The following is a 22,747-nucleotide window of genomic DNA, read 5'->3' on the forward strand; positions in this document are numbered from 1 at the left end:
TTTATCTCAGTTCAGTTGACAGCAACAGACGCAAGACCTGCTCAACCAAGCTCTCTCTCGCCCGTATCTTTTCAGAACCCAAAACTTTCCCCTGATTTTTCAGAGAAAGCAGGCCAAAAGCAAAACGGCAACAAAATAAATAGATAACAAAAAAAAAACAGCAAAGCGCTGAACTCCACTTCCCACAATCCACTGCTCCTGATCTCACTTCCTGATCACGGCCAGCTGCTTCTTCTCCACCGCCTCGGATAAGGACTCCCCGAGCGCTTCCTCCTCGGACCCCGGGCTGCTGCCGTTCCCCTCTGTGATGGACTGCGACGGAGCCCCCGTCCCCTCCCTGCTGTTGCCCCGCCCCCGCCTCCCCCGGCACCGGCCCCGCCCCTGCTTCAGCAGGCGGGCCAGCGCCTGGCGCAGCTCGCGGCAGCGCAGGGCGTAGAGCAGCGGGTTGACGGCGGAGTTGACCAGGCAGAGCGTGCTGCAGAAGGCGAAGGCCCGCTGGTGGGCGCGGGTGAGCCGCTGAGAGACGTCCGCCAGCATGAAGGAGAGCACGGGCAGCCAGCACCCCGCCAGGATCAGCAAGATCAGCCCCAGCGTGCGCGCCAGCCGGATGTCCATCCGCATGCGGGCTCCGCCCCCTCCGCAGGCCCCGCCCCCCAGCCCCACCATGGAGGCCTCGTGCTGGTGGGCCCGCCACAGCACCAGGGCGTAGGCCGCCAGGATCAGCCCCAGCAGCGCCAGCATGAAGCCCGTCCAGCAGGCCAGGTAGCGGCTGTGGATGTAGGGGAAGAGGCGGGAGCAGGGCGGCACCAGCCCCGTGGGGCAGGTCCAGCCCAGGAGGGGCAGGAAGGCGACCAGGGCGGTGACGGCCCACAGCGCGGCCAGCCCGAGCAGGGCCCTGCGGCGGGTCAGCACCGCCTTGTAGCTGGGCGCGTGGTGGATGCAGACGTAGCGGTCCAGTGCGGTCAGCAGCAGGCTGCCCACCGAGCCGGTGAAGGCCAGCGTGACCCCGCCCAGCTTGAACAGGTAGGCGTGGCGGCCGTCCCGCCGGCGGAACAGGTGGAAGTCCAGGAAGATGGAGGTGAAGAAGCAGCTGGCGAAGACGTCGGCCAGCGCCAGGCTGCCGATGAAGAGGTAGGAGGGGCGTCGGCGGAGGCGGCGGGAGGCGGCGATCACGCCCAGCACCAGCACGTTCTCCAGGAAGGTGGCGGGCCCCGCCAGGAAGCAGATGGAGCCGATGGCGGTTTTCTCCGCCTCCGTCAGCACCATGTAGCAGCTCAGATCCGCGCACGACTCGTTAGCAGCCGCCAACGATGGGGGGGCGGGAGGGGCGTGGCTGACGTTGCAAGGGGGAGTGGCCTCAGAGGGGTAGACCTGTCCAAGCTCCTCCATTCCTCTCCACAGGATGTGGAATGAGAAGCACTTCCTGGGTCGGCAGTAGCGCTAATGCAGGGGAGCCTGGGTTTGGGCTGGTGACCCCGCAACAGGTGTTATGGGGGGGGCGGGGGGGAGGTGTGATTTCTCTCGGTTTGGGAATCCCAACTGGGGAAAACAAAGAAGAACAGTATTAAAGCTTTACTTCTTGTTTAATTCACTAAATTCATTAAAAAACAAATACATTTGTTCTCTTATTCTCTGAGCACCAAAGCAGTGCAGTGGTTCTTTTACTTCATCTTACAAGATCATCTTCTTTTAAAGTTAAGATGATCTTGACAGGGTCATGTGATTGAGACAGAAACTTTTCACACCCTGAAATGTTTACCTCCATACGAACTTCCATACATGAGGACCCATTCTGTACGTTTTACAGTGACCATAATTATGTGTCCATGTCAGCAATCAGTTTGTCTGAACATTGTGGACAAACATAAACGGCACTGCTTCAGAGAATACAAATAAGCATCAACAATTACTTTGGAAACGTGTATCATGTTATCAAATGGAAACGAACTGACTGAAGAACAACAGGTTGTCTGGTCATTTAAAACCACTAGATGTCGCCACAATCAGCAGAGCAACAACGCTGACATTTATGGTTGAGCATGAAAGACAACTGGAGACAGAAAGGCACAACTTCTTTTCATCGTTCAACCAGGGCTACCCCACGACTGTAATGGGGGGGGGGGGGGGGGGGGGGGGGGGGGGGGCTTAACTAGTTTTGTGTTCCTGAAGCTCCATCTAGTCCCTACAGTGTAACAGCAAGAGAGCTTCCAAAAATACTGTCTCTCGTTTATCCCTTGACACAAAGACTTAACTGTCTCCGTCCAATATCTGATCCTGGTCAGCTTCATATTGAAGTTCAAATTTATCCTTGCATAAACAGGACCAGAGTTTGACAATCTATGCAAATGAACTTAGAAAGTCAACGGTTTTGTGTTAATTCAACTCAAACTATTGATATAAAGCAAGTGGGGATCACGTCAACTCTTTCAGTGTAAAATGTACTGGCAGCAATTTTGCGATGAGCAGTTTTGTCCAGATCAAATCCATGCCATGTTGTGTACCAGTGCAGACAGACTTTGGCATGATCGACCATAGAGGCCATAGTGTTCAGGGTGGATTTCTGCCAAGGTTTTCACACCTCATTGCAAAACAGCGCCCCCTCTGGTGGGATGTCTATGATCTGCCTGGGCCAGCTTCCCAGCTGAGCAGTTCTCCAGTGTGGTAATATTCCATCAATGGGGTGCTCATTTTAAAGTCGTTTTGCCATCAACTTTTGTTGACTAAACAGTGTTCAGAGTTTATATGGGCATCAGTCTTATCTTCTTACCTCGCTGATCAAACAAAATCTCTCTCACACCCCATCTCTTGCAATTTCTCACCCCCGGCCCAAGACAATCTATCATTTTTAAAAGGAAAAAAAAACAGACAACAGAAGCAGTTGTGCCCACGCAACCTGAGTTGAACAGCACAACTGGAAACGTGACAGGAATGGATTCTCTCTCTCTCTCTCTCTCTCTCTCTCTCTCTCTCTCTCTCTCTTTCTCTCTCTCTCTCTCTCTCTCACTCTCTCTCTCTCTCTCTTTCTCTCTCTCTCTCTCTGGCTCTCTAACTCGCTGTTTGTCTAACTCACTTTTTCTCTTGCTCTCTCCTTCTGTTTCTCTGAAGTAGAAAAGTTGCACAAATGGAAGACCTACTCTTCACCTCTTTTTAAAGTACCTATTTCTACCCCCTTTCTTTCCCAACAAAAAAATAAAATACAATTGCAGCAGCCTCTACAGCCTCTTCGTTGGGGGGACAATAGGAATGAGTCAGAGCAGCAGAGTGGAGTACACTCAGACTGGGGGGGCTTTTAGCATGGACTCTGCCCCCCCACCTAACCACCCCCTCACCCCCCCCGCCCGGCCCCGCCACTCTCTGCCCTCTCCATCCCTAGGTCCCTGGCACATGGACTTAGCCGCTATCGTTGCTATTAAAAAGCATTGTGCAAATGCTAATAAAATGTTTAATGATGTTGCCTGTTACGAATGTCCTCGAAATAAACGCTTTGTTTCATTGTCCCATATTAGACTTCATTAACGATGCTAATATTGAGCAGCGCTGAAACGTCTGCCACGTTTCCCCCGCAACAATAGAAGCAGCCCATAAATATTCCAGTCGCTCGGTGCGAAGATAAGTTAGTGAGGACGGACAATTAAGTGAAACAATTAAGTGAAACAATAATGATTGAGTTAAACTGTACAATGGTGACACTTCATAGATTGATTGGGTTTATGACACTGAAATGAACCGATTTCTTAATGATGGAGCACTCAAGTCTTAAGTACATGCCTTTCCGTGAACATTCTGAGCAAGGTTTGAGAAACGAGTCAAAAAATCTTTCGGTGAAAAGTCTCCAACCCTGGTCCCGGACAGTCACAGGGTTCTGCTAGTTTTTGATTTTGCCCTTAAAATCGGCAACCAGTTCAGGACCTAGAAACCACATGAGGTACGTTAAACGTGTAATCAGCCGCTTTTAATGGGTCAATTAAGTGATGAGTAACAACGAAAGCCAGTGTGGCCTGCGGCCCACCAGGACCAGGGCACAGAATGTTCTGACAATGGATGTTCTGTGAATGTTATAGCATTGCCACCACATGCTAGCATCATTGTGAGAATGTTTCGGGGTTGCTGGGGTTGTTAACCACCAGGTGCCCGGGTTTCACTTACGTGGTGCAACAACTCCGATTTGTGTTTTTAAGACGTCGACAAAATGTCCGATCATTCGTGATTTCCTGTCTGAAACGTTTTGAGCTTTCAAGGTTCTTACAGGACATACAGTGAAGCCTCTTTTAGTTGAAAATCCCATTAAGATGCAGAATTATCCTCTTCCAAACTGCTACAGAGAGATACATTATTGTGTATAGAATTGTGGAAAAAAAGAAGACTAAAGCCTGCCCCCTGTTGGAGTTATTTTGTAGTAGCTGGAAAAGGAAAACACTGGATGGCAAATGTACATAAATAGACATATAACCAGAGGTCAAAGGTCCAGGGGTCAGAAAGTAAAAGTTCTGCCATGTGCTTCTTCCACCTATGAACTAGGCCATCTGATTCCACTAATCAGTCCTACCTCCTGGCTGAAGAGTTATGCTAATGAGCAAATCCAGGTGATTGGAACAAAATACAAGAGGAGGGCTTTTATTTTCTGAACCTGGATTTTATTAAATAATTAAATATTCCAGAATACTATGAATGATCAGTTATTACATTATGATAGTATTTCTGACTCGTGTCATCATTGATAATGGTTTGCATTAGTCTGGTTCTTCCTTCAGGAATGAATGTTGAGGCATTTTCCCCTAACTCCTTAATGTGTGTATTTTTATTCTGTCTGGTTCTCATTACTTCGTATTCCACAGATGCACTCTGACCTGGTAAATGGTAAATGGACTGCATTTATATAGTGCTTTTATCCAAAGCGCTTTACAATTGATGCCTCTCATTCACCAGAGCAGTTAGGGGTTAGGTGTCTTGCTCAGGGACACTTCGACAGGCCTCTATGTATGTATGTACCCCAAATCTGACCTCAGATCTGCTAAAAAGTGAAATCTCTGATACAGTTGTTGCTCCATCACTTACAGGTTGTTGCACAACTGACCCCAGAACAGCTAAAAGGCTGTTATTTTTGCATCAAGTTAAAAAAAAAAGAAATTGGCAAAGAACACCCCACAGGCATTACTGCTTATTTCAGCCTGTCCCAAATTAATGAAATGACCAGCTTTCAGAAAAACTCAAGTACAAAACAGAAACAAAATTAAAAAATAAAATTGATTTTGTGTTGAGGTCCAGATGAACATGGGAATTTATGAAACACGCAACGATTCCATTCCAACCCACAAATCTGTGACCATTTGTTTCAAGACACAACTGTGGGCTGCATGTGATTTAACAGGTAATCCCCTTTTCATTTTGGAAAATTTCCTTCTCTTTATGAAAAAACACCCAGTCCAGCCCATACAACAGTCGCAGTGGGTAAGAAATAAATGCCTTTTATTTATTTATTTATTTATTTTTGTCACAAGCTTTTTTGGTATTGCAGTAATACCACAGAGGGCTATCTTATTTCGGGGGGGGGGGGGGGGGGGGGGGGGGGGGGGGGGGGGGGCATGGGGGGTGACTACTCTTTGAACTCAACCTGACTCATGTCACGTATCTAGGTTTGCAACTCCTGTCTTTCAGTCCTGGCATTCAGAGCTACAGATGTGGGGGGGTGGGGGTGGGGGGGGGTGGTTTTAGGAGAGGGAAAGGTGGTTCCCGCTTGTCAAGTTTGGTCATTTGCAGGGTCAGAATGGAACTCTCTGTGAAAATCATATGAGGGTTCAAAAGCAATAATACAAAAAAACAAAAAAAAGTCCAACGAGGGAGGGGAACTTCTGCACTTGAGCAACATTTTCCTCCTCGAGAGGTAAAACGAATCGCACGCTACAGACTAACCACACCAACTAGCTTCTCATCCATTAATATATCAAGTCCACAACCGCTTTCTATATTCATCAGCTTCCTCTATCGCTCAAAAGCAGATACGGCCCTGATGAGCCCATCGAACATCATGGTGGGGACGCTACTTGACATTGTATTTCGCAAAAGGAAAAGGCTCTAAACCCGAATTCTATCAATTTTGAAATCGTAAGATCGAACCTTAACCCTTCAAGGCACTGGTTCTCAAACTCGGTCCAGGGGTCCAGACTGTGTGTGCTGGTTCTGGTTCCAACCACAACTGCGAATTTTGAGATGTTATTCATTCTTAAGTATACACTTTTCTTGTTTAGAGTGTTTTTTTTAACCCTCTTTGGCCACATTGTGCCAGAAATAGTGTTGCATGCCGTGAAGAATAACGCTCCCATGTTCATAAGGTGTGATATTGAGGTATGTTGCGCACAATCACACAAGACAGGAAATGTTTTATGAAATGAAGGACTGAGATTAATCAAGAGGTTTCTAATTAGGTTGTTTAAGTTCTTACATTTTTTCTTAGACCTAATAACACAGTGCAGGTTTGGCGTGTAATCATTTGCTTTGTCTCTGAATTCTTCATTATCTTCCAGGTGGCTAGTGGTCAGGTGTCCACGCTTTCACCAATCAGGAACCCATTGATCCACCTCAGTCTTTAACTTGATCAATGAAAAACAACATACTCTTTTTTTTGCAATTCTTTTTTCATGGCAACCATAGCTGACATAATGTGGCTTAAGATGGTAAATAATCCCTCTAAACATGAAAGGTACCTAATTCAGAAAAAATTTACAGCTTATTAAAATGCTGGGGTCGCAATTGTGGTTGGAAAGAAAACCAGCATACACAGGGGGGCCCCAGGACTCCGTTTGACAAATCACTGCTGTAAGGTGACAGGTCACAAATACGCAATTAGAATGTTCTTAGCTGAACATTCTAATGCTGATGTCACAATCAATACTGGGAGCTGAAAGAAAGAGTTCTATAGCAAACTTAGAATTTTGACAATAAATGAAAATTCCAAAAAAACTGAAGCCTGTACTGAAGCCTGATGTGTCATGCGTTTAAGTTTCTAGATATCAGAGAACCAACATTTGTTTCAAAGGCCCCCTGAATGCACACTGTACACCTTAATACAAGAAATTATCATTATGTTGACGGACTCTTAAAAGCCTGCTGAATGTAGGGTCACCATTTTTATCAGACCCAAATTCACAGAGACTGAAAACACAATCTGAAATCGCCACTCAAAAAGTACTTCAGCTGCATTATTAATACATATGTATTTTTAAATTTACAGTTGCCCTTGCCTCATCATACGAGTTGGAGCTGAGCCATTAGAAAAGACATCATAAATATCATGTACGCTAGTTTCCATACAGCCACATTAATAAAGCATCATTTCCAATACAGCAAAAATCGGTGAACACGATTTCTTTTATTAATAGCATTCAGGACTACACGGTGCACTCTGCTCCAGTGAATCGTTGAAAAAAGGCTACGCCTTCTAATGAACTAAAACATCAGGAAAACAAAAGTGCTCAGAAACACTGATTTCTCAGACAAGAGTCTCCTACCTGAGCAGTCCAGCTGGAAGGAATGAAGAAACTGCAAGTGCTTACTTCGCTTGCCTCAGTGCTGCGAGAGAGCGTGTGTGCGTGTGTGTGTGTCTGTTCGCGTGCCCTGTCACGGCGAGCCCCTATGTTCCTCTGTTCCCAACCACACACACACACACACAGACACACTGCTACATCACTCTTCTGATTGCCTCACACCAGAAAAGAGAGAGGGAAAGAGACAGAGAGAGAGAGAGAGAGAGAGCAAAAACCAAAGCTCATCTCTCTCTCTTGCTCTCTCTCTCTGATGGGAAAATATGAATATGAAAATATAAAAATGTTAACTATTTTAAGATTAAATTTCACTTTTCATTATTTGGCTCATATTTGTTTTGACAAAGCATACAGAATTAATACAAAAAGCATTGTACAATATCACATAAAAATTTCTCTTTCTCTCCCCCCCTCCTTTCTCTCCTGTCTCTCTCTTTCTACTTGAATCATAAATGCAAATATGCTTTATTTACATGGCAACAAAATTTGCTGCAAAAGCACTTGTACATATAAGACAGAATTTTAACGATATAAATGAACCTATAAAATGCTCCAGGACTAACAGACTGCAGAAGTGCTATAGTTGTATTGTAGTTAGCTTGTACACATTCTCCAATAATATCAGGCAAAGACATTCTGGCTGGCCAGCTCTGTTGCAATATTTCCTTCTTGGCTACGGGAAACTATTTGGAATTACACAGTCAAATACAAAAATATTAGAAAACAAAGAAGAATAAATATAATTTAAGGGCTTGCCTACCAGCCTTACAAATGTGAGAGCCTTTCATCCCAGCTACCAAACTCCATTAGAAAATTAGGTGTACATGAATTAGCCTACCTAATTATCTCTTTGTTAAGCCATATTTGTGTATTATGAAGGACTATGGATGCGTTAGCTTGTTTGCTTGGCAGCCATATTTTCTTCTACCTGAAATGGCCTCCTATTGTCAACGTACGGCCAGCTTCGAGCACTGCACAGTGAAGAATGGCCTTATTCACCGCAGTGCTGTGGAATATTGGCAGTACTTTGCTTGAATTACACGCCACAGTTCCTGCATACCACCTGTCATAAGATTGACATAACACCTGTCATAACAACAAAATATGACGTACATACACAAAAACGTTCAACCAATGTCATAATACGGCGTATTAATTCATGCAGCTAAGTTTACTAAACACATGCAAAGTGATCTTTTTCAAAATGGCTGCTGCATAGATTATGAGAGCAGGATGACATTAGTAATCAGTACTAATTTGTTGTTATAACCAGTTATGACTAATGTCATGCTAATGTCTTCCCTTATGAAAGGCTTATGGTGTATTAATGTGTATTGCGTTTACTAGAGGTGATGTATGAACTGCCTCTGAGTTGAACGATATTAACTGATGCCAACAGAGAGGTTAGCGGCTCAGCGCTCTTCCTTCTGGGCCTGGAAAAACTGAATGACACTAATGACAAATTGACCCATTGGCTAAATGCAGCCTGCATTAAACCCCAAATGCAGAAGTGGGTTTTGTGAGGGGGGGGGGGGGGGGGGGGGGGAAGTGGAACAGTGTGCGCCACGCTCTCCACACCTCCAGCTGTGTCTCTCCGAGGCGCCCCAGTTCAAGCTGGGCTCCGATCGTTCATTACCCCCCCCCCCCACCCCCCACCCCCCCATGTCCCCCCCTGAGAACAGGATGCTGGCAGACTGTATTCCAACCCGGATGAAAATTTGGGTCACTCTCCTCATTTCCAAAATCAATTTATTTCCCCCCTCCCACTCTCTCTCCCTCCTTCACTGCCCCCTCTGTGTGGCCCAAAAAATTGGCTCACCGTGTGGCTCACCATACAGGCACCCCAAAACGCCTCCTGCACCCCTTGGAGGCGGGACCGAGGGCAGGTTGTGCACCTGCCGGCCTGACGTTCAGCATGTGCTCAGATTTTGATGGATGGTGTGGATTTACCTCATACCACACCAGAGGATTTATGAGCCACACAATGGAAAACTGGAGAGAAAAAAAATACACTTTCCAATCTCTTGAGCTTTTCTGCAGGAAGGAGGAGTTGGCCCATAATGCCATAGAAAAACTGGGCTGGTTGCCATGGCTAGAAACAGGGTCAGGCATCTTTTTTTTCTTCTTATTTATCGTTTACCAGACGCAACCACTATTTTAACACCTCCAAACTGTGAAGCAGAAAAAAAACATATGCAATCTTTCTCTTTATCTTTCTCTTCAGTAAACAGTGTCTGAAAACTGAAGACTACTCACTTCTTTCCTGACAGAAAACGCCATTTACCTGATCGAACGTGTGAAACTGCTCGCTGAACATCAGCTGTGGTTTCCTGAGCGATTGCATCAGGTGACAATGTCACAACTTGTCTGCCCAAGCAGAAGGTTTGCATGTAACAGGAAGTGAGGCAGGGAGACAGACAACCACAGCGCAGAGTTGAAGGCAGTGCGAGCAGCAGTTGTTCAATTATCCTTAATTTTTTAAGCCTATGCCTGCTTACAAAAACGTCATAAATGATCATTTAAGGCTCATTTTCTGTGACCAGATCAGAAAAGGAGATGAATTTGAGCACGCAACTATAACTACGGTCAAAATCCGTCGCAGGTTTCAGAAGAAACCACATGTCTCAGAAGCAGGTGGAATTCATCATTTTTTTCCACTATTTTTTTTTTTCACTTGTGACCTTTTCACAGGGATTCCCGCCATCCTTCGCTCCTGTGGCTGGAGAGGGATGAAACGTGGACCCCTCCCCCGTGCCCTGGGTGACGCAGGCACCCGTTGTGCATCGCCCTGTGGCACCGCTGAGCCGGGCACAGCCAGCACTGGCACGGTCCAGACTGCGTCTCGCACCGCGGCGCCTCACCCGAATGCGCCACTCGGCAACCATCACCACAGAGTTGCACAGACACAAGACATCTATAATTATCCAGAGAACATGAAAAACAAAATTCAAAAAAATAAATGAACTTCCTCAGTCCTGACCGCAGTGTGCTCATCAACCTGCCGGTCTAGTTGAGACCTGGGCTTGTCCTTAAGCTGTATTTGAGTTGTACTTAAATACTCATGTTTACATGTTACCTAAACCTGCTGCTGACTACATGCTTTTAAAAATAAAGTGAGCCTACAATTTATCTAGTGAGTAAGTACTGCACCTTTGGTTCTATCTCTACCCATTCTCACTTTACAGTAGATGCTAAAAGGAGGTATATTCCTCCCAAAAGTACGAATACAAAGAGCTGTTTGATGTAGAGTAGTAATCAGATCACGAATCCGTGCAGCCTGCTTCTCTGGCTCTCGCCCACGGCCTCCCGTCTGCATGACGACCCGCTCGTCGTCCTTCTGATGACCCTGGAGGGGGCGAGGGGAGAATTCGATTAGGAGGGTGGGGGGGGGGGAAAGCACCCAGGGCCCTGGCCTGCAGGCGCGCGAATACACCGTCGGTCTGGCGCTAACGCAAGTCGTGGGGGGGGGGAGTAGGGGGGGGCCCTCCGGAGGTCCAGCCCACGCATCCGCCAGAACCCCTAAACGAGGCCGCCGGTGCGCTGGTGGTCAGGGACCATCCGCCGAGCGCGCGGCCTGTTTCCCGCCAAATCCGTCCTCAGGGAGAGCGGACAGCGGAGAGCGGAGAGCGGAGAGCGGAGAGCGGAATCCGAGGAGGAGACCTGCTCCGGGGGGCACAAGCTAACTTTACGCTGTCTCTGCCTCTCAGCGGGGGCCGTACACTTCAGGCTCATCTCCGTCACTGAAGACCCCTTTTTTTTGCAGCGACGCGCATCACGCCTGCCTCTTATCGACACGGCCCAGTCGCCTCCGCGAACGCTCAAACGGCAGCCCGGAGAAGACACAGCGCAGCGTCGGCGTTCCGGTCCGCTTTGTTTTACAGGGGAGGAGAGCACAAGGTGCCGCTGCTTTTTTAAAATTTATTATCGAGGCTCGACAGAGAAGTGAGGTCACGCTATGACGTCCTGTCTGGGTCACACAGAGCCCTGAGAGTGAGGGGGAAATTCACCTCCTAACTGTGAAAGGGCCAAAGGCGCTGCTCAAGATTTATTTCTCTCCACGTAGGAATATTCCCCTCATTAAGTTCTTTTTTTTAACCCTGTCAGTGCTGGGGCTGTGGACTGCTGAAGCGCTGACTCAGGTATCCCTGCAGAGATACATTCTGAATGCTGCATGCAGTATTTTGCCCTGCGTCTACTTGAATATATGCTTTGTTGGGCCAGCTTTCGCCAGTGACGTTGTGTTGTGGAGCATGGCATTAGCACTGCAGGTCCATCCTTACGGGGGGCAAATTAGACGTAGTATTAATGTGTGAGCCCATTCATGGTAAAGGGTTGCCATGGGGTGAATTTATTTTTATCCTGGTCACCGGGCGCGCCCTCGAAGGGTGGCGGTGTCTCACACGCGCGCACTGAAGCCTGGACATGTGTGTGTGTGAGATGGAGTAAAAAAAAAGCCAAATGTGGAAATCTGACCTCCTCCTCACTTCTGCCTGACCCAGTACTCTCTCACACGCCCCCTCCCCCTCACACACACACACACACACCCCTTACCCGCACCCCCGTCCCACTTTCTAAACATAGTCCTAGTCTTCAGAGGCCTAGCCTTGCAAGGGCTTCCGGAGAAGGGAGCACGCTGTGCGCATCTGTACGCGTCTAAGCCTAACATGGGAAGCTTCAGGCCACGGTCTCGGACGTCAAAAACCACGTCTTCGACCGTTCCTGGTTCCTGGATCTGTTTCTCTTCCCTCCTGACATCTCTGTCCTGCATCCTTATTAGCAGATTCTGAGAGATGGGTTGGGAAGGCTATACAGTGCGGATAAATGGGGTTTGGAATGCCGCTTAGTGCAGTATCTGCGACCGTAATGCTCAACAGGAGCTCTTCAGGATGGGGCCTGGACATCAATATGTTTTTTTTTTTTTTTTTTTGGAAAAGGTCACCATGGGACAGGTTACAATTAAACAAAAAAGGGGGGGGGGGCGAGGTGTTCCGTTGCAGGTGTAAGTTAAAAAACTTTTATCCCATTGTGGCAAAAGGTTTAAAAACACAGAAACGTTTCAGCTCGCTGTTTGAGTGCACGTGCGCCAGCGAGAGACTTCCGAGAGAGTTCGCCATTTATAGGACGCTATAGCTGTCTTAAAAATGTACACAGGATATTATTACCGTAATCATTCACCGGACGAGAGCATGCGGTTATGGAAATGGGAAAACGTAGCCAAACGTACACAGGAGGGAGGAGGAGGGGAAAGAAAAGGACATAAACTCATCATCGCTGATTAACTTAATTAACTCGCCCAACAGTAAGGGTCTGGAAGTCACGAAAATCTAAACATTGCGCCTGGTTCAGGTGTCGATGGTGTCAATGCAATGCCAAGTAGCACTATTCCCACTATCATACAGCCTAGAGCCTCATAACAGGGACAAGGATTATTTAAAAAATTGGAACAACCTACCAGCCGATTTTCTTATAAAACTGCAGGACAGTGTACCTAAGAGAATTGATGTAGTTTTAAAGGCGAAGGGTGGTCACACAAAACATTGATTTTATTTAGTTTTTAACTATTTACTGCTCTTTATATTATTATTTTTTTCGATATTTATAACCTTTATTTCATTATTTTTTAAAGCATCTTAGCTGTTCCGCATTTTTTTCACTGGTGCCTATGACTTTTGCACAGTATTGTATATTTCCATTTTTTTAAGTCAGACCAGTCTTCACAGGTTCATACCACATCCTGCTGAAACCCAGCAAATTTTTTTTTTTTAACATAACACAAGAGACATGGATGACAAAAACATGTAGCAGTGGCAAAAAAATAAAATAAATAATATATATATATATATATATATATATATATATATATTGTACTGTGCAAAAGTCTATATATATATATTTTTTATTTTTTTATTGAATGTCCCATTGTAATGTAGGTTTCAGCAGTGCAAAACATATGGTTCTTGAGATTAAGACTGGAGACTTTGTGGCCCCAGTAGGGGACAAAAACGAATTGCTGGTTCTTAGGAGGACGTCTTCCACATTCCAAATTAACCGCCCGGCGCAGTCCTCTTTGACCATGTAAAACGCAGTCAGTGTGAGCGAAACCTGGGGCTCATAAAACAATGGCTGGTTATCACAGTCCACACCCTCCTGCACCACAGTGACACCTAGTGGCCGTGCGCTGAGAAACACAAAGGCGATTAAACAGTGGAATTAAACGTGCTTCATGCACATTCTCCTCGCTATTTGCTCAAGTGTAAAAATAAATAAATAAATTAAAAAATACAAATGAAAACGGAGAACTAATTTTATAAGCAAACAAGAGTGAATGTCAAAATAAGCCTTCTGAGAAAACAATTTGACAGAAGCCAAACTGTCTTAAAAATTGAACTTAAAAATAAGTTCAGGATGTAAGTGCTGAAAACTAAATGAAGCGTGAGTCAACAGCAGCAGGCTAACTAGCGCCACCATTCACTTTCATTTTATTACTTTCATTTATTGTGAGAAAATGTCTCTAAAGGCCAAAGGGAATCACAGGGTGACAGGAAATGGCTCCCCACAGCCCGGTTCCCACTTGGTGAGTCATAGAGTAATGCGATTTCCACAAGCGGCTCAATGCTAACACATTTTGAACACACGACTGAACCTAAGAATATATGTGCCCTTCTCCGCTGGATAAATAGGGTTGGTTTCAACGGAAGGTGTAAATGTTGTGTAATGTGTCACTTTCTCTCTGGGAGATTTTTTTTTTCTTCTTCTTCTCTGTTTTTGAGTTACGGTGTGTTTCTTTCACTGAGTTCTCCCCTCTTTGCCACACAAAATTAATCCCAATCTGTCTGGAACAAAAGAAAAAGAAAGAAAATTACAAAACATTCAATTTCCCTGTGGAATAGAGATGCAAAAAAAAGCAATTATCTAAAAAAAAAAGGGCATTTTACTCTTCCCCAAGGCATCTGATAAAGAACCCAGACTGCTCAAATAACACACGTACAGAAAGGACACGTGATGGCTTTAAAAACAGAAAGAAAAAGGACATGAACGTTGTTCTCAGGAGAAGGGAAGTTGTAGCTTTGGGGACTAGTTCGGCCGCATTCTGGAACAAGGCTACCAGAGGCCTCCTGCCCCAGTGCTGTGGCACACTAACGCACAACAGCTGTCCAAACTCCCTTGCACCCTCCTCTTTCGCTCAAAAGAGAGAGAGAGAGAGAGAGAGATTCTGGCAGTTCCCTCCCTGTAAGGTGTGAAGAGGTGTCACTCTATATGAGGCTGTCTCCCCCATAAAATTTACGAATACCTGACCCAAAGTGGACTCGCAAACACCTCCCCTCCCCCCATCTTCCTGTTTTCCCGGACCCCTCCCTTGCTTTTAATTACCTATACCTAGCCTATGCTTTTAACACTTAGGTAGGGCAATAGGGGGTATTGGTTCAGAGGTGCGGGGGTATCTGGGCGTGTGTGGTGAGTATTGTTACAAAATGGTCAAGCACCTCGCAGCGGGGTTCATCAGCCGTTGAAATCTGCTTCCCTCGTTACAAACAGGAACACTCACCACATCGAAGCCTTCTGAGATTTACACTAATGCATAGAACACACTGACCTAAAAAAAATACATCTCTGTGGGCATAAAGAACAGGAACAAGCAATCAAATGATTAATTTTCTTCAACGAGTTGTTCATTTAAATTTAAGTTATAATTTTGAGAACAGAATATATGACCTATATCAGAGTGAATTCTGAAAAGTTATTCAAATGAACAAATTGGGCATGGTAGCCTACTATTCGTACTTTTGTTCAGATGTAAACAACGCAGAGTGCAATGATACACTGAGTCGTCGTTATCACTCTTGGCAAGCAGTCAAGTACATTTACTTGTGAAAACTATCCGTTCAACAAGTGAAAGACGTGCATAAGCGAACGTTGTAACCAGAGGTTACACGCGTTCAGAACATAAACCTTAGGAGAAAAAAATTCCGTGTTATCACAACAACAAAGCGAGTTGTTCGGGTGAAATACCTTAAAATCCACACTACTCGTCTCATTACTGTATTCTTTTCAGATAGCTTCACCTGAAATGATAAGTCTAATCGAAACAAGATGAACGTTCAAATGGATTGAAGCGAACGGACTGGCTATCAAAATACAGGACGGCTATTTTTGATTCTGGTGCATACTCGACGTCAATACCCTCGCAACTTCAGTTTTCATATCGGTTAAATTAGCAAACCAGTTATATTTCTCAATTTACATTTAGAAAAGCACGTAATGTCAATTTCGTCCGAGAAATATTAACATTGTTTTTGAATATAGACAACTGGGTATATTGACATTTTAATGTGTACCGGAAAACAACCCGCCCAACCAAAGGCTGCTGCGCAGTCGGGAGAAAGGGTTTCTGTTTCCTGACGTCATGACTCCTGGTAACAGGAACATCGGTCTCTGTAATCGCTCATTCTTTTCTCCGATTGGCCTTCTGCTTCAAGGCTGTTCTGCGATTGGTCAATTCCGAGGCACTGCGAGCTACATTTCCCAGCTTGAGGTGCCATTTTGTTGCAAATACAGACTGAGTGAGAGAAGGGACAGGCGACTCATTTCACTGTACGAAGTTCGCGGGTTGCAAACTTGTTTACACATCGTGTATCTTTTATACATCCTGAGATACGGTCGTTTCTTTATACCTGCGTTTGAAGGGGGGTTTTCCACCATCTAAGCCAGAAGAAGTCGGTAAGATTGCACATTTCAGTTTTGAAACACTTCCCCCCCTGAAGTTGATTCGTTGGGCGCCATGTTGAAGATCTCTTTGTTTTTGTTTCCTGCAAGAATGTGACCTAGATTCGTCGTTTTATTTTTTTAGATGTATACCAGAGGGAGAGTGTACTCTATTTTTGATTTCAGACCATCAACTGGCTATTTCTCGCTTTCAACGAATAGACTAAGTCGAGTTGTTGAAAGCCACTGTCCATTTCCTGGTCGAACTGCGTTAGAGCTGGTTAGCTAGCGGCTAACTTGGCTGTTGATCAACATCAGAGCCATTGACTTGGCTGTCGATATGTCTTCTAAGCGAATCCCACTCGTCATTTTTACGTTTATGTTTTTAAATCAGCTCATTGGTTAATATGACTATAACCGACTACAGTTGACTCACGCTGGTTTCACTGGGCTATTTAGGGTTTATCCTATTCAAGACAAATGGCTGTCTAATTAATTACGCACTAATCCTGATGCAAAGGCTTCTTTAAATGGCTGTGTAGCGTCGGGATCTCAATTATGTAATTTTTATATATGAAACAATAGCGACATTTTTTTACACCACTTGATCGTCTGTTTTCAGATCCACGGCTTCTCTTGGAGCACCGTGCGCCGAGGTGAATTGATGTTCGGCTCGGCTTCACGGCAAAACTGCTCTTACTTTTGGCACATGAAAACCCCAAAACTTGCTGGACTTAAACGAACAGAGAGAAGTGGACCAACGCCTACTTCGAGGACCTGGAGCCCGATCGGAGAGGAGAAATTAAGAGTGGAAGAAGTCCGTACACGCTACTTTTTAACAACAAAGAGGTGGGCTTGCCGCTGCTGGTGGTGGGGGAGGGGAGGGGGATGTCGGTGTTGGGCGAGACGGCTGGGTGCTGGTCTGTAGTCCTTTGTTTTGTTGAAAACATTCAGTTTACTTCGTGATTTAGGAAACGTTGGTACACTTTAGCACAGTTATTCTGCAGCCCCGTCACCTTTTCAACTCTTGCTATCGTTAATCGCAGCCCTTGACTGTGGCATAGCGTACAAAGGTCGAACTTTTTGAGTGCGTGTCACTTTTAATTGTAACGGTTAAGTTCATATCCTTATATTATGTCACTATGAGCTGAAAGGAAGAATTTGACCCAAATCAACACTCCTAACTATATTTAAACATGTACTGGCATACACATTTATGCATGTTTTAAAAAAAAAAAAAAAAATTAAACACATTTTTGTTTTTAAACCAGTTATAAGATCGTTGTCCACTTTCCAAAAAAAGAATTTGGAATCTTAAACTGTTTTTATAGGTTTTAAAAAGCATTTTCCTCCCCCCCGTCCCAGGTGACATCCAGTTTGAGGCGAGTATGGGAGGTGGCGAGAGGTACAACATTCCAGTGTCGCACCCGGAGCGCGGCGTGTGCAAGAAGGGTCAGCACCACGGAGGCGGGGTCAGGCAGCGCGGCCGCGACCACAGCGGGCCGATGGCGGTGCGGGGGGGCGCGGGGGCCAATCCCCACCCCCATCGCAAGGGCGAGAAGGGCAGCAAGGGCGTGGGCTGCCCCTGGGCTCCGGAGGCGCGGCAGGCCGCGCCCGCGGAGAAGAGCGTCGTCCGCTTCGCCACCGTCGCCGCGGCGTACAACCAGAGCTGGGACCAGGCCGTGTCTCACCTGAACACCCTGCTGGCGTCCCAGTGCGGCGGCCAGGCCTACGCCGGCGCCAAGTTCAGCGAGCCCCCCTCCCCCAGCCTGCTCCCCCGACCCCCCAGCCACTGGGTGTCCCTCCCCCTGCCCACCACCAGCTGTGACCACCGGGAGGCCATGGCCTTCCAGCTCAAGAGCCTCCTGAAGGTCCAGGCCTGATGTGTGCATTTTCACCTAACCTTTAACTGAAAGCCAATGAATGGACTAGACCTTCCCCCCCCCCCCCCCCCCCCCCCCCCCCACCGGGAGTGGCTTGCCTGGCAGCAACATGGCAGTGCTGTAATACGGATTTGATCTTAATTTTTTTTTTAAAAACCCTAATAATTTTAAAGTCTTAGAGTGGAGAGGATGGAAGAGGGGCTCATGGTGGAGCTGTGTCTTCAGTGTGTGCCTCGCGTGCATCTGTCTCCCGTTTTATTTTAAACTGCCTGTGTGCTATCGCGTTATTACAGCACTGTAGCCTTGCTGGAAGGGAAATCCTGTCGAGGGGCTGGTTGTTTCTGTGATCGATTGATGAACTGGATTTCAATGCGTTTTGCTCTTTTTCTGTTTTTTTTTTTCCTTCTTTTTTCTTTTCCCCCCCTTTTTTTTGGCCGTTTGCGAACCTTATGCATTTTCTGCCTAATCAGGTTTGGTTTGGGGTTGGGGAGTGCTGGGGTTTGGTTTTCTGAATGGTTCTATCCCTTTAGTGTCCACGGCAACTGCTTGTGGACTGTGCAGCTTCACACTCTTGAAAACTGGGAAGCTGGGAGTTAGTCTCCTTGCAAAAGCACAGTGACTTCGGTGTTTTTGTCTTGAACAGGGCTCAAAATGTAGATGATTATTGTATTTTGCTTTTGACTTCGCGGGGAAAGCGAAGCTGTTTGACAATGCTAACCGAATGTGGATGAGCTAGCCGTAGTGAGCACAGGTTACACTTTAATCCTCAAATTTTTGTCTGAGATCAGACGAGCCGCGGCCCATGGACCTCGTACCTCCAACTCTTGTAAATTAAAAAAAAAAAAAAAAAAAGAGAGGAAAATTTTTTTTCCAAACTGCGCTGTGCGCACTGCACTATGGGAGTTTAGCACGTACCAGGTCCATAAGCTTTTCTGTAGGAGCACGTTCAAAAGTCCATTTTCATTCAGGTTGTTGTGATCAGAGTTGTATGCATTAGTAAGCGTGTTTACCAAAGCTTTTTTTTTTTTTTTTTAATTCTTGTGTGGGTTTTTTTTTTTTTTTTTTTTTTCTTTAAAAAGATTTATTGTTTTGTTTTGGGCCATCAGACTCGGCAAGAAGTGCCATAGGAGCCGTGTCGGTGGAGCGCTGTGGTGAATCCAGTCCTTTGTGACGCATCATGTTGAACGCACACAATCGTATCTGTGCTAGCGCTCGGTTTCTCTCGCCCCCTCACACCCTTTTCCTCTCTCTCTCTGTCTCTCTCGTTCTCCGAAAAACAAAAAGGCCAGGCAGCGGGCGACGCGGAAGAGGGCTGCGTACGTGCCTCACGTGGGGGGGCAGAGGGCCCTGATATTTTTAATCTTCGCCCTCTGTCCCAGCAGGGGGGCGGGTGGATGTAGCCCTGCTCGCTGTCTGGTCATTTTCGGGAAAGGAGGGGGATAGGGAGGGGGAGGGGGAGTGGGAGGGGGGGCGGAGTCCGGAGCTGCACAACTTTAAACAAAGGACTTGACGTTGGGCGTGAGCCCATAGCTGACTTGTTTACATATTTTTAAAAAAAGGCACCTATCACAAGGTTGGCCTGCCAACACGCTCTTGTTACTGCCTTCGAGCACCTGTCTCCCTTGCACTGCTGTTGGGATTTATGATTGATAACCTCGCCTACAGGCTGCCCTGCCCCCCCCCCCCCCCCCCCCCCCCCCCCCCCCCCCCTCCCCTCCCCTCCTTGGTTCAACAAGTTGCGCAATCATTTTCCACTCCCGACTGACCTAGTTCTGAGCCTTGCACAGTGGGGAGGAGTGGGAGGCGCTCTCTCACTCTCTCTCTCCCTCTGTGAAAATCCTAAGCAATTGTGGCCGTGTTTTTATTTTTAAAGAAAGAAGGATGAAAAAAAAAAACAACTGAAGAGAAGAATGCAAGCCTGTTTAAGGAAAAAGAGTAAAGAGCCATGTAAATAATGAATTGTAAAACTTGTAGCATATGTATATTTTGCAGGGCTGTTTTAAACCTGCATCGATAAAGTATTTTTAGTAAGAACACTGAATGTAAAAGCCATGCTGAGGACGTGGCCTGATTTCAAATGCTGAAGATTATTTTTGTTAAGAAAAAAAAGAAAAAAGATTGCGAAAGTGTCTCAAAATGCCATGCACTGTGTAATGGTACCAGTGATCTTGCACATAATGTTTTTTTTTTATTGTTTTGAGACATGTTTTGTATTGCGTCCAGCGTGACGCGCCCTTTAAGAACTTGTTAACGGAAAACGAAATCGGATTTTGAAAAGGGATTTTTGCATGTACAAACAGTGTTGAAATGTCTTTTAGCCGTTTCCTTTTATGAATTGCACATCCTTTAGTTGCTGCCTCCACAGTTTAAAACAGTTGGAAGGTGGTTGTTTTCTGCCTTGCTAGTTTTGAAAGGTTTATTGTAATTATTCAATGAGTAACCGCTTACGCCAAAAACTTTTTTCAAAGATGGGCTGTACTTCCGCCAGCCCATAAATGGAATTGGTTTTTGGTGTGTTTTTTTTTTTTTTGCTACAACTGTCATGTTATAGTTTTTCCACATCTGTTCAGTTATGCCTTTTGTTGTTCAGGTTAAGTGTTTGATCTATCATTTGGATATTGTTTCTGATGACTGTTTGTACATGTAAAAGTAGTCCTTTTCCCAAATTTGAAACTCCCTTGAGTTTCCCTTCTAATTGGCTGCCAATTTGTCCCCCTTTTATCTTTTGTCACTATGAATACGCTGATAATGTGCCCATGAAAAAAGAAATTGCCATTGGAAAAAAAAAAAGAAAAGAAAATAATTTTAACCTCAAAGCACTAATTTTAATTGGCTGTTAAAAATAATAAACTTCCCTTTCCTTTCCCCCCAAACTGTGTTCTCATTTCTGGCGTTTGTGATTCTTATTCTGTCTGCAAATGACACATTGAGGACGTTCGTGTGGAGAATTGGGGTAAGTGTTTTTTATGTTGAGCAGCGAAGCGGTGGCATTTCTTCGCTGGCCGTGTTTTTAGTTTCGTTACCATTTTAGCGGTTTTGACCTGTTACGGTTTACGGGCGAATTCACGGATCGTGTCTATGTGCACGGTTCTCTATCCGTGTCTCCATGGTATCGCATTTTGCGGGCGAGTACGTGATAAGAGACTGCTGCGTCGATGGCGGTATCGCCATCTGTGCGCGAGCGCTTGATAAGACGCGGCTGTGCCGTGTAGATGGCGGTTGCTGCTCACTCGCATTTGGTCGCAAGCCAAGACATTACATGATCTTCTGCGTCTGTTCCAGTACCGAGCATTACTAAGCAACACAGCCAAGAGCCTAATCTGTTTACGAACGTAGGCACGTACAGTTGCATGTGTGTTAAGACGATCAGTGCGATTCAGAATTCGTTCTGTGCCGTCAAACCATCTCGCCCGTACCAGAAATAGCCTGCAGAACGGGCATGCGGTCTCGGTTATGGGAGGATCTTCATCGTGGGTATTGTTTTCATTGAGCTTTTCTCGGAAACTGGTGTGTAGAGCCACACCTGGAACGTTCTAGATCTGGTGATGTAAAGGAATTTCTATTTTTAATGTGAGAGTTAATGCCTATAGCTCATTAGGAGAGCTGACTGAGCAACAGTTGGTTACACCTGGCGAATCGTGCTTTATTAGTATCTCACGTTTTCAAAAGTGCCTTAAAGTAAATAGTGGAAGGTTTGGTGGTTGCAGCCATTTTAAAGGAAAGTGCTCACTCCACCTAAACAGGGATTTGCTCACATCTCTTCCCAGTTTGGTCCCGCGGTTGCTGGGCAGTAATTGGAGGAAACTGTTGTGGAAATTAACCTAAAAAATATGGGCATCTGCTGGAGGGAATGGTTGGTTCGACCTGTTCCCATTTATAGAAATGTTTTAAAGTATTTTTTTGTCATGAGGGCACGCCTAAACAACACACTACCTCATTCTGTACAGGTACTGTGCTACACAACCACACCCTGTCCTGTTGCCAGTCAGACCAGCGGATGACTTCCTTTTAGGAGCCGAGCCGTGCGCTCACTGCCGAATGAAGACCTCTGCGCTGGCCTGAATGAAACGGATCGGACCTCACATTGTGTGATGACCTGAGCTAGTGGACTGAATGCCATCAAATGTAACATACGAATAAATCTTAGCATACTTTCATAACCATGTTACAGCTTAAATGTTGCCATTTGAAGCCATTTACTTGTATAATGTAATTTGAAATCATCTTGCGAAAACTAACCCTGCTTGTATCTGTTGAGCCTAATCATTTAAGCCCAGTGAAGGTAATTGTTGATTTTTACTTCCTTTCATCTTCACATGGTTGACTTAGGGAAGTGCTGATTGTTTTTTTTTCTTCCTCTTTTACAATGTTTAAGCGAAAGATTAAATTAACCTCAGTGTGCTTCCTTCTGCTCTCCGATTGGCCGACAGCTGGCTGAGATTCTAACATACAGAGCCGAGGGGGAGAGAGCCCCACCGTACGCCTGTCCGCAGCCAACTGTCACACATTCCATCTCCTGTGATTGGCTACTTGTGTCCCAGGCCTGTGATGCCCATTCCCACGGTGACCAGCTAACTGTGTTTGCAGGCGTGATGTTGGGGTTTGAAGGAAGTCGGTTTAGCA

General features: G+C 45.8%; 2 protein-coding genes and 1 long non-coding RNA gene across 3 annotated transcripts; 1 reads left to right on the forward strand and 2 right to left on the reverse strand.

The window, feature by feature from the left end:
• Positions 1 to 204: 204 nt before the first annotated feature.
• On the reverse strand, positions 205 to 7,704 carry cnr2 (cannabinoid receptor 2). Its single transcript, XM_035432855.1, has 2 exons — positions 7,506 to 7,704; positions 205 to 1,539 (listed from the first exon to the last, which is right to left on the reverse strand). Exon 2 carries the CDS (start codon positions 1,387 to 1,389, stop codon positions 205 to 207), a length of 1,185 nt encoding a protein of 394 aa, XP_035288746.1. The 5' UTR covers positions 1,390 to 1,539; positions 7,506 to 7,704.
• Positions 7,705 to 14,000: 6,296 nt separating this feature from the next.
• On the reverse strand, positions 14,001 to 15,898 carry LOC118233458. The gene is made up of 3 exons (XR_004766528.1): positions 15,549 to 15,898; positions 15,023 to 15,149; positions 14,001 to 14,371 (listed from the first exon to the last, which is right to left on the reverse strand). It is a non-coding gene; the product is annotated as an uncharacterized LOC118233458 (long non-coding RNA).
• Positions 15,899 to 16,072: 174 nt separating this feature from the next.
• pnrc2 (proline-rich nuclear receptor coactivator 2) lies at positions 16,073 to 20,997 on the forward strand. The gene is made up of 3 exons (XM_035429228.1): positions 16,073 to 16,256; positions 16,864 to 17,090; positions 17,607 to 20,997. The coding sequence occupies exon 3, from the start codon at positions 17,630 to 17,632 to the stop codon at positions 18,122 to 18,124; it is 495 nt and encodes a 164-aa protein (XP_035285119.1). The 5' UTR covers positions 16,073 to 16,256; positions 16,864 to 17,090; positions 17,607 to 17,629; the 3' UTR covers positions 18,125 to 20,997.
• The last annotated feature ends 1,750 nt before the right edge of the window (positions 20,998 to 22,747 follow it).

This window comes from Anguilla anguilla, chromosome 1 (genome assembly GCF_013347855.1).
Source record: "Anguilla anguilla isolate fAngAng1 chromosome 1, fAngAng1.pri, whole genome shotgun sequence".
Taxonomy (NCBI): domain Eukaryota; kingdom Metazoa; phylum Chordata; class Actinopteri; order Anguilliformes; family Anguillidae; genus Anguilla; species Anguilla anguilla.

Bases quoted from the DNA above. Each gene is read 5' to 3' on its own strand.
- cnr2 (XM_035432855.1), bottom strand. From the start codon at position 1,389: ATGGAGGAGCTTGGACAGGTCTACCCCTCTGAGGCCACTCCCCCTTGC.
- pnrc2 (XM_035429228.1), top strand. From the start codon at position 17,630: ATGGGAGGTGGCGAGAGGTACAACATTCCAGTGTCGCACCCGGAGCGC.